The 16559-nt window shown below is 36.9% G+C and overlaps 1 protein-coding gene across 1 annotated transcript; it reads left to right on the forward strand.

The window, feature by feature from the left end:
- The first annotated feature begins 4638 nt into the window (after nt 1-4638).
- LOC128046276 (eukaryotic translation initiation factor 3 subunit F-like) lies at nt 4639-15723 on the forward strand. The gene is made up of 2 exons (XM_052638393.1): nt 4639-4695; nt 14875-15723. Exons 1-2 carry the CDS (start codon nt 4639-4641, stop codon nt 15721-15723), a joined length of 906 nt encoding a protein of 301 aa, XP_052494353.1.
- The last annotated feature ends 836 nt before the right edge of the window (nt 15724-16559 follow it).

The raw sequence follows: 16559 nt of genomic DNA on the forward strand, positions 1-16559 counted from the left end.
ACCGGACTGCAGCCTATCAGGCTCCTCCGTCCATGGGATTTTCCAGGCAAGAGTACTGGAGCTGGGTGCCATTGCCTTCTCCGTATAGTAATTCTATTCCAACAGAAATGCATACATACATGCAACCAAAAACGTATATAAAATTTTTTATAGCATTTTTGCAGTATCATTGGTATCATGCTGACGTAGCTATTAGTATCAGCTAAAAACTGGAAACATCACAAATACTTCCTCAATATTAAAGTAGATAAATAAAAATACATATCCATACATTGTAAAACTTTACAACAGTGAAAATAAAGTCTACTGCCACATACAAAAACATTGATAAGCCATACAAATAGTATTGAGTAAAAGATTCCAAATACAAAAATTATTTTATTTACTCTATTTTTACAAAATTTAAAACCATAACTTAGTCAAAATTCATCAATGAGGAAAAAAAATACTGGTTACATTTGAGAGAGGTAGTGACTGGCAGAGTATACAAGGGTCTCTGGAGTACTATAAATATTATTTTTCAGAAATACTGTATTTCTGATCTGAATAGTGAATACACAGCTGTGTTCACCCTGTAAAATCTTTATAAAATTTCACTGAGCAAGTGCCTTAAGACAAGTTTATTTTTCTCTATGTATATTTCAATTAAAAGTTGAAGAAAAATTATAGCACCAAAAATGCTAAATAAAAATACAGGGAAGATAGTAACAGAAGACTTACAGTTATACTGATATAATGTGCTTGTGTTATTCCAAACGAGGACAGAAAGACTAAAATGTTAAGTATGCATAATAAAATTTAAGGGTAATACTGACAAAAGAATACAAATAGAATGTAAAACTTACAAGCTAAGACTACAAAAATAGGAAAAGAAGGAAAACTCTATGTGTACGATAAAAGAAAGAAGACAATAGTACAACTATAAGTGAAAAAGCAACAAGAGCTTGGGCAAGATCAGCTCAGTTCAGTCGCTCAGTCGTGTCTGACTCTTTGCGACCCCAAGAATTGCAGGATGTCAGGCCTCCCTGTCCATCACCAACTCCCGGAGTTTACTCCGGGCAAGACAGAGGCCCTCAAAGCTACAATCTCAATGAAATGATGAACTTAGAAAAATATCTACCTACAGGTAAAAGTAATAGGAAAACTTTTCAGTCTCCTCCGGGGCTTTGGATTCTGGGATGCTGATGCAGCAGGCACGGAAGTCACCTTTGATAATTTTGGCAATAGTTTCACCTTTGTGTGTGCACTCAGTCACTTCAGTCATGTCGGACACGTTGCAACACTATGGACTACAGTCCTCCAGGCTCCTCTTGTCCATGGGATTCTCAGAGCAAGAATACTGAAGTGGATTACCATGCCTTCCTCCAGGGTATCTTCCAGACCCAAGAAGTGAACCCACGTTTTCTGTATTGCAGGAAGATTTTTTACCCACTGAACCACCTGGAAAGCTCCAGTTTCACTCTTAGTTAGTGGTAATTAATTTAAAGGATCTCATACTGGGGTCTTCCAGGTTACCCAGCTGAAACTAATTCAAATCCTTTCTATAGGTATGATCTCAAGCTAGGTCACTGAAATGGGCCTAACTGAACATGCACTTACATTCCAAAATGACCAAACATGAGAAAATAAGGCACCATGAGGAAGAGAAAGCAAAGAAAACACACTATGAAATTTCAAAAAATTCAGATATTGGAATTATAAGAAACAAAAATTTTAAATGTACTTAAAAATGATTAAAATAAGTAAAAGATGAATTTGAAAACATGAGTAAGAGACAAGAGACATTTTTTTGGTCTGGCAGGTTTTTTTAAAAAATAGATGGAATTTCTAGAAAAGCCATAATTGTCAATATCAAACACTCAATGGACAATTTAAACAGCATAATAAAAACAACTGAAAAGAGAATTAGCAAATGAAATAATGAGACACAGGACATTAAAAAGGTGGAAGAAATAGGCATTTAAATAAAACTGAAGAATATAAAAAGAAGGCCAATATATGGGGGTTTTTTTGCCAATATATGTTTAATCATAGCTTCAGAGCAGAAGAAAAAATTGGAAATCATCATTCTATAGGGATTTTATGCTGCTTAAATAAATATAATAGTTTTGAGAAAAGCTAGAACCCAGGGAAAGTGTTAGTCACTCAGTCATTTCCAACTCTTTGTGACCCCATGGACTATAGCCTACCAGGCTCCTCTGTCCATGGAATTCTCCAAGCAAGAATATTGGAATGGGTAGACATTTCCCTTTCCAGGGGATCTTCCTGGTCCAGGGAATGAATCCAGGTCTCCTTCATTGCAGACAGATTCTTTACCATCTGAAACACCAGGGAAGCCTAGAACTTAGAGAATGCCCACCAAAATATCTGTACAAGCCTTCTATGGTTCCATAGAAAGCTGATAGAAGACACAAGACTTCCAGACCACAGAAAAAGACTTGACTGCAGCAAAATAATACAAGGATTATCAGTCTAGTTGCAAAGATTCAGCAAGGAGCAGCAAGCAGAGATAGAGTAAACCCACACATATATGAGGATGTACTACATAGGAGAGGGCTTCCCTGATAGCTCAGTTGGTAAAGAATCCACCTGCAATGCAGGAGATCCTGGTTCAATTCCTGGGTGGGAAGATCCACTGGAGAATGGATAGGCTACCCACTCCGGTATTCTTGGGCTTCCCTTGTGGCTCAGCTGGTAAAGAATCTGCCTGCAATGCAAGAGACCTCGGTTTGATCCCTGGGTTGGGAAGATCCCCTGGAGAAGAGAAAGGCTACTTACCCAGGTATTCTGGCCTGGAGAATTCCATGGCCTATATAATCCATGGGGTCGCAAAAAGTCAGACACGGCTGAGCAACTTGCATTTTCACTTCACTTTCACTGCAGGAGGAAGCCTGAACTTAGAGAATCCATTGCTTTTATGACAAGAAGTAAGCACAACTTATTTGTCCAGAGGCCTACCTCATGTAGAACAAGAACCTCACTTTTCAAGACTGTCTTCAGCATACATTAATATATATGTGTGGAATCTAGAAATACGGTATGGATGAACCCATCTGCAGGGCAGGAATAGAGATGCAGACATACAGAATGGACACTGGACATGAGGTGCAGAAGGGAGGATGGAATGAATTGGGAGATTGGGATTGACATATATACATCACTATGTGTAAAATAGATAACTAGTGGGAACTTGCTGTATAGCTAAGGGAGCTTGGCTCGGTGCTCTGTAGTGACTAGATGGGTGGATAGGGGTTGAGGGTGGGTGAGAGGTCCAAGAAGGAGGAGATATATGTATACTGATGCAATTAAAATACAATTCTGAGAAGCGGATCAATCAAGAACTTTCAGTTTTGGCCTAGCAAGACTTAGCAAGACATGGAGATGCACAAGAGGTTCAAAGCAGACAGACCCCCAACATCTCATCCCAACATAAAAATAATTTACTAGAAATAAAGAAAAGACATTATTCCTCCAATGCAGCAGTCATAATGAATTTAGGAATTCCTGATTTCTTTTTTTTAACCTCTGCAAATTCCTAAGTTTTTTGTCTGATCATCAACTCATTTTAAAGTGTTTTATGTCTGTTCAATCACATTTAAAATTTACATTTAACACTAATTTTAAATTTTCAGAAAAATTACTTATAATCTAGCTTTAGGAATAAGGCAACAAACAAGATAATTTCAAATTAAGCTAAGTGATGGCAGGAACTAAACAGAACAACATGAGAATATGATTGGGACTAGAATAAGCACTTAGATAGGGAAGTCTGGAAATAACCTTTCTGAGAAGGAAACTTTCATGAAATGTCCTAAAGGACAAAAAAAAGAATCAGCCATTATAAAAAATAAAAACAAAGTTTAAAAACAATAATTGAGGAAATAGTGTTTTGCAAGGCTACAACAACAAAACTCAAAAGCTGGAAAGACTTTACATGTCTGAGAAACAGAAACAAGGAAGAAATTACATTAACAAGGCTAATCCACAACTTTGGAGTATAGTGAGCAAAAGAAAGTCACAATACGGTAAGGAGAGGTAGACAGGGCCAGATGGCATGGAGCGTTGGAACTCATGGCAACATTTGATTCCATTCTAAGTATAATGAAAAGAGTTTTGAGCAGGGACATTAGATGATGACCTATATTTTAAATGATCCTTGTACTGAGAACAAATTAAAAACAAGAGTAAAAGCAAAGAGACCAGTTACAAGGCTACTGAAGCAGTTCAGGCAAAAGACAACGGTTGCTTTTGGACAATAGCAGCAGTGAAAAGAAAAAAAGTGAAGACATTTCATATATTTTTAAGATAAGATTAATGCGATTTTATGAAAGAGAAAGAGCTAAATCAAAGATGAAACAGTTTGGGGGATAGATGGTAATTGAACTGGGAAGACAATGAAAGGAGCAGGTTTGGGTGTGAGAGATGATTAGCAGCTCAGTTTTTAGACATTTTAAGTTTGAGATGCAGAGGAGAAGTCCAAATGGAAATATCAAAGATGTTGCTGAATAAATGATCCTGAAGCTCTAAAGAAATACCTGGATTATAAAGATACTTCAGAAGCTCTTGGCACGAAGACAATATTTAAAGTAATGGTGATTAATGTGATCAGAGAGGACATGGTACTCAAGAGGAACCAATATGCCTGCCTTCCAGCATCTGAAGGTCAAGCACGGAGGAGCACCAGCAAAGAACATGGTGAGTCACTACAAGAAGCAAAAGGAAAACCACAAGTGGTGATGTCCTTAAAACTAAGAAAAGAATGAAAAGAATCCTGTTGTATCTGATGGTACTGAGAAGTTTCTATTGAATTCCAACAAACTGGATATCACTGAGACTCTGAACATAATCAGGAGTGGAGTGGTGAGGCCAGAAGCTGCAGCGCAATTATTTAAAAAGTAGCCAGCCACAGGGAAAGAGTAACACCTCTGATCTCTATCGGCAGTGAATCTTCATGTTTAGACAATGCTCCATATCTCTTTCAAAATTTCTGGTACCACCACCGTGATATTAAAACTGGGAATCTATGGCAAACTTCTTAATTTTGAAGTGATTCTTTCTGTAAGAAGTCTAATTCTTCCTTTGGAGGTGCTTGTGTGCTAAGTTACTTCAGTATGTCCAACTATTTGCTACCCTGTGGACTGTAGCCCGCCAGGCTCCTCTGTCCATAAATTCTCCAAGCAAGAAAACTGAAACTTATAACTGCAAATTAAAAGAGATGTCAATAGAGTACACTTAAATTCAATTTCATTTTTATAAGACAGTGTATTCTAAAATATTAATAGAAATGGTATTTCTTACTGTAAGGAAAAAAGATGGAGTAAATTATTCTGAAATCTAGCCAATCTGAAATTCATAATCACTTCATTTGTATGCGATTAAAGCAAATATTTTGGTAGGTTTAAAAAAGTCATTATTACTTTTAGGAAAGAAAAATAAACTAATGCTGAGATTAAGAGCAGAAGAGAAACTGAATCATCCAATCAATATCTAGGGTTATTTATGTAAATATATTCCAAAGTTATCAAGATCATGCAAACCAAACACCAAAAGAAAAAAAAAATATATATATATATATATATATATATATATATATATATATATCAGTCTAGCAAAATTAGAATATCATACACTGCATATTAGCAAAAATATATATATATATATATCAGTCTAGCAAAATTAGAATATCATACACTGCTTTACCAGGATTTACTAATAATTTAGAAGTTTGACAGTATTTCTTAGTCTTGCTGATGGGGCAATAATGCGGTGACTGGAGGCAGTGGTTTTCTTCCCTGTGTCTCCTGTAACCAGCAGATTCCTTATTCTGCCACTTTATCTTGTGTAAATCTGAACTCCTTACTTAATCTTTTGAGTCTCACTTTTCTCATTTAAAATAAAGATTTATTTATTTATACAACAGACATTTGTTGAACCCCTACAATTTACCAAAATTAGTATCTAAATCATAATATCCATATCATAGTCTGAGAATAAAAATTCCTGACAGAGTTAGTACTCAGGCATCATATTAAACATCAAATTGATATTTTTATGTGGACAAAAAACTGATATTTTTTCCTATATCAGGGTCTTTACACAAGCTGTTTACTCTGCCTTGAATACTCTTCATCTCCTTATGCCCCAATTTCACTTGACTAACTTATATGAATCCTTCTGATACCAGTCTTCCCTGCTCCTCTCACACTACATGAGGTCCCTAAGTTATAAAATATTCTAGTACCCTGTGCTTTTTCATCATACCATTTATCACAATTATAATTATTTGAGGAATTATTTACTTATTGTTTGCCTCCTCATTATTTTATTTACTTTGGTTAGGACATTATCTTGAGTAAGTGAATGAGCTGGAATTTCATTAGAGAAAAGGATGAAGGGGACTAATTCAAAGATGATTTCAAGCTTTCTAGATTGAACAATGTTGTCATTAATAAAAGAAAATAAGAGATAAGGGGGAAAAGATCATGAGCTTTTGTTTTAAACCTGCTGGAACAAAAGGGCCAGAAGAGAACATGGTCGGGGGCAGGGGCAGAAACTCAAAAGACAGCTGAAAATATGATAAGAGATGAGAACTGAAGGTTTTATGGGGTATTTTAGCCTGGGAGATTGTGAAGGAAGGCTAAAAGCAGTATGTTGAAGAAAACAATGAAGCACATGTCAAGGGTTGTATAATGGTTAATTTGATGGGTCAGCTTGGCTAGGCCATGATACTCAGCTACTTAGGCAAACAACAGCCTAGATATTTCTGTGAAAGTGTCTTTTCTTTTTAGATGAGAGTAACATTTAAATCAGAGTGCCTCCTATAATGTGGGTGGGCCTCATTCAATCAATTGAAGGCCTTAATAGGAACAAAACCCCTTGTACTCCCCAAAAGAAGGAATTCTGCCAGCAGACTGCTTTCACATTCAAACTGCAACAATTCCATCTCCAGCATGCCAGCTAACCCAAAGATTTGGGATTTGCCAGTCTCCACAACTGTATAAGCCTATTCCTTGTTTTAAAAAAACTCTTTCTCTATCTAGATAGAAGGATAGATGGATGGATGGATGGATGGATGGATGGATGGACGGACAGGCAGACAGACAGATATATATAGAGAGAGATATAAACATTCTAACTGTTTCTGCTTCTCTGGAGAACACTAATGAATACAGGTGATTTTGAAAAGAGTAAAAGGGATAACTGATTTAAAATCAAATCACAGGAGAGGCAGAAAGTAAAATTCAAATGAATGACAATCAATCCAGAATCTGTGGTTGTGAATTTTGAATTACTGATGATCTATGCCTGTGGCAACATTAGTATATAGGGGTTTCTGTGACAGATCTTTCATGAAAATAGAAAATAAAGTAAAAGAAAGGGTAAATTTAGGTGCTAGTTTGACTGATGAAATATTTACTCATAACTCTGTAAGCCTTAGGCAAAAGCAAGCAAGAATCTCTAGACCAAAATATTGAGGACTTTGTAACAGAATTTGTAAAGTGAAGTAAACTAGGCAGTGAAGCCAGTGACGGAGACAACTTCAGTTCCATTCAGCCATAAGCACATGGGAACTGCTGAGTCTGAAGTCCTTTTTCTGCCTGGTGTCCTAGATTTCAAAACAAAGAACGAGTGGCACAAATGTGGCAGAACATTGTAAGACTCGAATGGATGTTATTAACCATCTACTCCAAATACTTTGTGCTCCTATAAAGTAAGTTCATTTTCCCAAGATGTTAGGTGACTAACCCAAAATCATACAGGTACAACTTTTAGAAATAAAAAAAAATAATAAGATACTAGCAGAGCTTTTACAAAACAGTCTTATATTGCCAAAGATGAATTTAGGTAAATCCCATACAATTGGAAGAATTCAATGAACATATAGTATTGGATGTAGAGCCCCAATGCTCACTATCATCCAGTAATATTCTAAATTTTTGTTGCCTTAATAATATGTAGATATATGACAAAAGAATGAATATCATTTTCTAATTCACAAAAGACTTGCAATACTCTTATTTTACTTACATCATGCTCAGGTGAAACGTAATGATTCTCTAAGGTCATTAAGTTCGGAAGACTTGAACTGGAACCCAGGTTTTCTGACTTGTATCAGCACCCTTTTTGACACATTCCTATTTAGACCCAAAGTCATATAATTAATCTGTATGACAGAATAAGACCTCAGGCTTGAGCAATGTGGACAAGTGGTTTAATTTCCTGGCTGACTTGATAAAACAGGACAGTTAAACAAAAAATAAAGCCTCTAACCTGTTTTATTATTTGGGTTTTGGAGTCTTCAACATCACCAAACTATTAAGTAAAAGCAGCCAAGCTTTTGTATTCCTGATTTATAAGAAACTAAGACATAATTTTTTCTCAGAAGTGCAATGAGTAAATGCAGAAGTAAATCTATATAAATGAAGCATATGTTTTTATAGCATTCAAAATCTTATTTCAGATTATCAGAGAATATGAATCCATTCTTAAATTTTTTATTAAAAAAAAAACAAGTTATTCCCTTGTTTCCTAATGAAGCAATAAATCCTTCAGGACAAGGCATATCCACAGAATATGACACTTTGCCTTCAGATTCACATGGCATTGTGATAAATCCATCAGTGTGTGCAGTGATGACAGAAGTGATAAAGAGATCATCATGGTTTTTACTGCCTATATTTTATTGTTTGTTACAGCCATCTTCTATTTCTGGAAAACATTCCCAGCTGCCTACAGCAGAGCTAGGAGTCAGAGTTGGAAAATATGTTGTTTTTCTCAGAGTTTACAACCTATCTTGCCTACCACTAATTATGCAGTACAGATAGGCAGAAATAATACTAGAAAACATGTCTTGAACACTGGTTTCATTATAATAACCTTATTTCTGATCTTTCTTATTTCAGGGTTTTCGAAGACTCATTAAAAATGTCTTCTCTGCAGTGTTTTATAACCTTTTGACATTTTCTTCTTATACCAGTCATGTCAATTTTTTTTCCTTAAGCCTATAAATAGGAAGGTTGAGAAGGAAGAAATGGACACATTAACCCCTGTACATTTGGAACCTGACAATCAGATTTGAGGTAGGGAGATTATATCATTACTTTGGTTTTTATTTTCTTTTAAGGGTATATTGTAAGATGACTAAAGCATGCCATGTAAATTCTGTTATCATCTTAATCATCAGTGAAATACACATGCATTTCATATATAATATATTTACAACTGATACAACAGTAACAGGGAACTGTGTTCTTTTGCATGACTTTTTTTCTGAGGACAACACTAGCTGCTTTTAAAATAGTGAAGCATTTTTATAGTTGTTAGTATGATCTACAATTATATTTTTCCAGGGAAAAGAAGACAAACCATAAATAACACAAAATCCTAGACCTTTTGATCACTTTTATGAGTCTAGCTTAACCCTGAAAGTTAAAGTCGCTCAGCTGTGTCTGACTCTTTGTGACCCCATGGACTATACAATCCATGAAATTCTCCAGGCCAGAATACTGGAGTGGGTAGCCTTTTCCTTCTCCAGGGGATCTTTCCAACCCAGAGATCGAACCCAGGTCTCCCACATTGCAGGCGGATTCTTTGCCAGTTGAGCCACCAGGGAAGCCCAGTTTAACCCTAGTTTATTATTATTGTTGCTTTATATTTCTATGTTTCAGTTATTTTTCCCTCTATAAAATGATAAAATGCATTATAATTATTTGCTTTCTGTATTACTTGAATTTAGTTATAAATTTACTGTATTCTCATTATATGAGATAATTTTTAATAAATAACCTATAATGAATAACAATAACCTATAAAGTTAATGTTAATCAATAGTTAACACCTCCAATCATTCATCCTTTACCACAACTATTATGCTGATTAAAATTTTCTTTCTTTTAATAACCCTTCCCCACCATTTCTTACAGGTTATGTCTGATCAGACAAATGCATGGAAGAGAAATAATGAAGCAAAATACTTCACACACAGAGTTAATCAGCCCTAATTAAAAAGTGACTATCATACAGAAATATACTAATTGAAAATTCGTATTTATTATTAGAATAACCTCTTTCTGAGTATCACATTCTCCTCAAAGATCATCATTTTTATTCATATAAGAACAGTACATTTTTGTATAACTTATAAATAGTCCTTAAGAAATGTATTATAATGTGAAAGAAGATATTTCTTATAAATAGAGACAGTTTGACATTTACAATTAACTGAATCACACGTCAAAAAAGCGGAGCTAAGGTAGGGAGGTTTACTGAGTCTATAAACCATTCAAACTGATGCCTTGACTGAAGAAATAGGCATAACCTATGTTATCAAAGCTACATCAAACATCACTATTGCAATGAAAGAAAAAAAGACATTTCAATTAGAAATAGTGGTCTGGGGTCATTTAAATGTCTCTAATACCAAAACTAACTGATAAATTAACTGTATGAAATACTCATCTAAAATTAAGATAAAAAAATTAAAACTAACAAAATATCAGACTGGGTAGCTTAAACAACAAAAATTTATTTTTCACAGCTATGAAAGCTGGAAGTCCAAGATCAAGGTGCTGGCAGCTTTGGTTTATTATGAGGGCCTCTCTCCTTTTCTAGCACAATGCCTTCTTGCTATGTCCTCAAATAATCTTTTCTCTATACACATCCATCCCTGGTGTCTCTTTGTTTGTACTAATTTTTTATAAGGACATCAGTCAGATTCAATTAGGACTCATACTTATGGCCTCATTTTAATTTAATTACTTCTTTAAAGATATTCTTTCCAAATAAAGTCACATTCTGAGATGCTGGAAATTAGGACTTTAATATATGAATTTTGAGGGAACACAATTCAGCCCATAAATAGAGATATACCCAATAATAAATGTTGTATTGCTTTTCCAAAATATTACTTGAACAACTTTTGCATATAATGAACTACTTTTTCAAAGACTCCGTTTGCAAAAGCATTCTGTAATTTTTTAAGTGTAACTCTGTATGAACCCTTGCCTGGAGAATCCCAGGGATGGGGGAGCTTGGTGGGCTGCCGTCTATGGGGTCGCACAGAGTTGGACACAACTGAAGCAACTTAGCAGCAGCAGCAGCAGCTGTATGTACCCTAGAGCCAAATTGAAACATTACATAAGCCCACTTTTCATCAAGTTTTTTATTTTAGTGAAAGCTATCTCTTCTTCGTGTTCAGTTTTCTTGTTTTGCTAATTTCCATTAGAGAAGTATTCCCAAATCCTGAAATCTTCTCTAATAGTCAAACATTATGACTTCTCCTTTATTTTCTTAAAGATTCAATGGCAATCCATGCTGTTCAGTTAAGTTCAGTTGCTCAGTCGTGTCCAAATCTTTGTGACCCCATGAATCACAGCATGCCAGGCCTCCCTGTCCATCACCAACTCCTGGAGTTCACTCAGACTCATGGCCATCGAGTCAGTGATGCCATCCAGCCATCTCATCCTCTGTCGTCCCCTTCTCCTCCTGCCCCTAATCCCTCCCAGGATCAAAGTCTTTTCCAATGAGTCAATTCTTCGCATGAGGTGGCCAAAGTACTGGGGTTTCAGCTTTAGCATCAGTCCTTCCAAAGAAATCCCAGGGTTGATCTCCTTCAGAATGGACTGGTTGGATCTCCTTGCAGTCCAAGGGACTCTCAAGAGTCTTCTCCAACACCACAGTTCACAAGCATCAATTCTTCGGTGCTCAGCCCTCTTCACAGTCCAACGCTCACATCCATACATGACCACAGGAAAAACCATAGCCTTGACTAGATGGACCTTAGTCGGCAAAGTAATGTCTCTGCTTTTGAATATACTATATAGGATGGTCATAACTTTTCTTCCAAGGAGCAAGCGTCTTTTAATTCCATGGCTGCAATCACCATCTGCAGTGATTTTGGAGCCCAGAAAAATAAAGTCTGACACTGTTTCCACTGTTTCCCCAATCTATTCTTTGCAGCCAACGACGGAGAAGCTCTATACAGTCAACAAAAACAAGACCAGGAGCTGACTATGGCTCAGATCATGAACTCCTTATTACCAAATTCAGACTCAAATTGAAGAAAGTAGGGAAAACCGCTAGACCATTCAGGTATGACCTAAATCAAATCCCTTATGATTATACAGTGGAAGTGAGAAATAGATTTAAGGGCCTAGATCTGATAGATAGAGTGCCTGATGAACTATGGAATCCATGCTGAGCATTCCTTAAATATTTTTCAGAATGCCTTTATCTCTAACCTATAATAATGAAGTCTTTCCAATGATATGCAGACAATATTCCTTGCCACTGTGCTTCCCATATGTGATATTTTTAGTGACAATTTTTCAGATTATAATTATTTGGTCACCTTACTCATCTGGCCTTTCCAGTTTGAGCTGCTTTTTCTACTGAGTCTCATAAAATTCATAGGTTATATATCAAAATTACATTATCTGAATGAAGTGAGGATCACAGGTACAATATTAAGTTACTATATCAAAATAAGACGATTTTCACTGATAGGAAAAGTCAGATTAAATTATGCATAGCTGAAAATGCCTATACCTTTGAATTGAATTGGACTCAAAACCACCAAAAACTGGCCTTTGTATGTCATTTACAGTGGGTTGCTCATGTATGATATAAATGCTTAATAGTACTTACATCTACTTAAAAGATACTATTTTTTATTCTTCTGAAACTGAGCAGGACCCTGCAGAGCCCTAAGTACAAAAGCTCCTTTAGTTCCTCCTTTCTTTTTTGTAGAAAAAGGCTTTAGTCTTCCGAGGTCTTCCCAGAGTTCCAACAAGCAGTTAACTAAATAGAAAAATGAGGGAATGTGGAAACAAAAGAAAAGTAGCCAAACAAGAAAAGTACTGAGATTTTAAACAAAAATTCAGGAAAAAAAAAAAAAAACCAACGAAGTCCTGGACAACTCCTCATAACAATCTGACTCATATTTGTGAGATATGCAAACACAATGACTCTCTGCAACCCAGATGTATAATAGGGACTAGGTACCAACCGCAAGTACATAAACCCCAGACTGGTTGGTGCCAGAAGATTAACAATTAAGATTCCCAAAACATCACCTTGTTACCTCACTACCAACTAATCAGAGGAAAGTCATAATTCTGTAATAATCCTCACCTCAAATGTTGCCTTTAAAAACTCTTTCCTGGGGAGTTCCCTGGTGGTTCAGTATTTAGGACTCGGCACTTTCAATACCATGTCAGCTGTTCAGTCATGTCTGACTCTTTGCAACCCCATGGACTGTAACCCACCAGGCTCCTCTGGCCATGGGGATTCTCCAGGCAAGAATACTGGGGTGGGTTGCCATTTCCTTCTCCAGGGTATCTTCCCTACCCAAGGATCAAAACCGGTTCTCCTGCATTACAGACAGATTCTTTACTCTGAGCCATAGTCCAGGTTCAATCCCTGATTGAGGAACAAAGATACTGCATGCTGCACAGCACGGCAAGAAACAAACAAAAATAAAAACCTTCCCTGAAAGCCATTGAGAAGTTCAGGTCTTCTGAACACATCTACCTGTTTTCCTTGCTTGGCACTCTGTAATAAACACTGTACTTTACCACAACCTGGTGTCAGTGGATTGGCTTTGCTGTATGGCAGGTGAGAGTACCCAAGTTCACATCAATAATAATTCTTTGCATGAAACTTAAAAAACCACATCTGTTTAACTTCAAACCATGTGACAGTGAAGTGCCTAAGTTACAGGAAAAGGTAAGAAAAAAATTAACTTCTTATATAGCTTGCTTTCTACTAGATTAAGGAGAGACCTATAGTTCAGGGCCACTGACTGACATTGTTTTGTGTTACAAGAGGGTGCTAAATTGTCACATGTGTTTTTTTTGCAGCTTTTGCTAGTTGGAAAAAAATTACTCCCTCCTCAAGTGTTGAGTGACAAAGCCTCCTAACATCATAAAACAAAATATCTTTTACAAGTAAAATAATTCCTCTGAATGATTATTGTGCATGCGTGTGAAGTCACTCAATTGTGTTTGACTCTTGCAATCCATGGACTGCCAGGCTCTTCTGTTCATGGGATTATCCAGGCAAGAATATTTGAGCAGGTTACCATTTCCTCCTCCAGGGGATTTTCCCAATCCAGGAATCAAACCCATGTCTCCTGAGTCTTCTGCATTGGCAGGTAGATTCTTTACCACTGAGCCACCTCAGAATCCCCTGAGTGATTACAGAAGTGTACAAATCAAAAGGGACTTCAGAAATACTGGTTGGAGGATACAGAGCCAACAAATTCTACACATGGTAAATTTTAAACATTTCAAGTTTTAGTTCCCTTCTCTCAAGATAGTGTCATGTGGTGCTCTACCAGTTCAACAGGGACACTGGGTAAGAAATTTTCAGTAAGGGGTACAGTAGAGCAGGTAATATTGGTTTCTGAAGAAATAGTATAAAAAGATTCACATTATAAAAATTTTGCATACAAAAGAACCCTTAGAGAATAATAAGTAGATTATAAAAGATAGCAATAAAATGAACATTCATAAAGTCACCATCTAACTTAAGAAATGGAATATTACAAATACAATAGAAAGTGCTCTTTGATCTCATTTTCCAGCCTCCTTATCCCAAATTGTGTCTCAATTGATCCATCCTCCTTATTAGATATCTATCTTCCTTAATAAGACCTAGTGCTGTATCTAATAAGCACTGCATTTCTAAGTAGTAGCAAATGAAAACATATTGAGATATTTACATCAGTTGTAATGTGATATGAAAACATCTCTGGTTTAAAATGTTGACAAACTCATAATTACTGCTAATACCACTGTGATTGATTATTTTCATTCATAATTGAATATTTAATTTCAGTTAGAGTAAATAATATATATATTTTTCCATTTAAAGATAAATTCTGCTCTCTCGACAAGATGGCCACACCGGCAGTACCACGTGGTCTGGCTGCACCCAGTCATTTTGGCCTCCATTGTGGACAGCTACGAGCGACGCAACAAGGGAGCTGCCCGAGTTATCGGGACCCTGCTGGGAACCGTTGACAAGCACTCAGTGGAAGTCACCAATTGCTTTTCAGTGCCACACAATGAGTCAGAAGATGAGGTGGCTGTTGACATGGAATTTGCTAAGAACATGTATGAGTTGCACAAGAAAGTCTCTCCGAACGAGCTCATCCTGGGCTGGTACGCTACAGGCCATGACATCACGGAGCACTCAGTGCTGATCCATGAGTACTACAGCCGAGAAGCCCCCAACCTCATTCACCTCACAGTGGACAGCAGCCTCCAGAATGGCCGCATGAGCATCAAGGCCTACGTCAGCACTTTAATGCGTGTTCCTGGGAGGACCATGGGAGTGATGTTCACCCCTCTGACAGTGAAATACACATACTACGACACTGAACGCATTGGAGTTGACCTGATCACGAAGACCTGTTTCAGCCCCAACCGCGTGATTGGCCTCTCCTGTGACTTGCAGCAAGTGGGCGGAGCTTCCGCTCGCATCCAGGAAGCCCTCAGCACAGCGTTGCAGTATGCGGAGGACGTGCTGTCTGGAAAGGTGTCAGCCGACAATACCGTGGGCCGCTTCTTGACGAATCTGGTTAACCAAGTACCCAAAATAGTTCCCGAGGACTTCGAGACCATGCCCAACAGCAACATCAACGACCTGTTGATGGTGACCTACCTGGCCAACCTCACACAGTCACAAATTGCCCTCAATGAGAAGCTTGTGAACCTGTGAAGGGGCCGCGGGCAGCCCTCCTGCCACGCTGGGCCCCAGGCAGGCCCGGGACCCAGAATGGAGTGAAGGAGAAATGGTGTCTTCATGGTCTGAGTCACACTGAGTCAATCAACTGCTTGTGACTCTAAATAAACATAGATTACCTTTTGTAAGTGAAAAAAATAAATAAATAAGATGAATTCTGTCTCCAGATATCAGGTTAAGAAAATGTGCTCTAAATAGAGCAGAACTAGCAAAATTCCAGTTGATGAAAGAATCTAGCCCAGAAATTTGTCTTCTTTGTATATCAGAATTTACTAGATGCTGAAACGGAATACATGTTTAATATATCTATGCAGGTTCTTCATACTCTACTAATAGACCTATCACTCTCTATTACATACGACACCTTTTCTTAAGAAGCCCCCCAACATATTTGAGTGTGAGATTACTACTCTGGAAGAATGACAGGGAAACCTGGGGTAATGCTGTCTGGTAATAGCAGGGGGCACAACTTAACAAAAATGACTAAATATATACATGTTGATCTTAAGAGTAGAAGGCTGAGCAGCAGTTCAGAAAATTACTGATGGAACAGACAACTGATATTCTCTATGTTAATGCTTTCTTAGAAATAAATTTAAAATGAAAAAATTTAAGTGTTTCAACTTAAAATGCAAAATAAAACTTGATATTGAAAAATGTAAGTCTATTATCTTAACACTACAAATTTTGTCTATCAACCATTGTCCATATTTATTTAAATGATGGCAGTCATTATATATATAATTTTCATATTTTACTTTTATTTCCTGTGTATTTCTCATTTGTACTTATTACATACAGTTATAAATGGA

The sequence above is a fragment of the Budorcas taxicolor genome, chromosome 4 (genome assembly GCF_023091745.1).
Source record: "Budorcas taxicolor isolate Tak-1 chromosome 4, Takin1.1, whole genome shotgun sequence".
Taxonomy (NCBI): Eukaryota; Metazoa; Chordata; class Mammalia; order Artiodactyla; family Bovidae; genus Budorcas; species Budorcas taxicolor.

Excerpts from the sequence above, each read along its gene's own strand:
- LOC128046276 (XM_052638393.1), top strand. The coding sequence starts at position 4,639 with ATGCCTGCCTTCCAGCATCTGAAGGTCAAGCACGGAGGAGCACCAGCA. Across the intron at positions 4,696-14,874 it reads GAGCACCAGCAAAGAACATG|ATAAATTCTGCTCTCTCGAC; the intron begins GTGAGTCACTAC and ends TTCCATTTAAAG.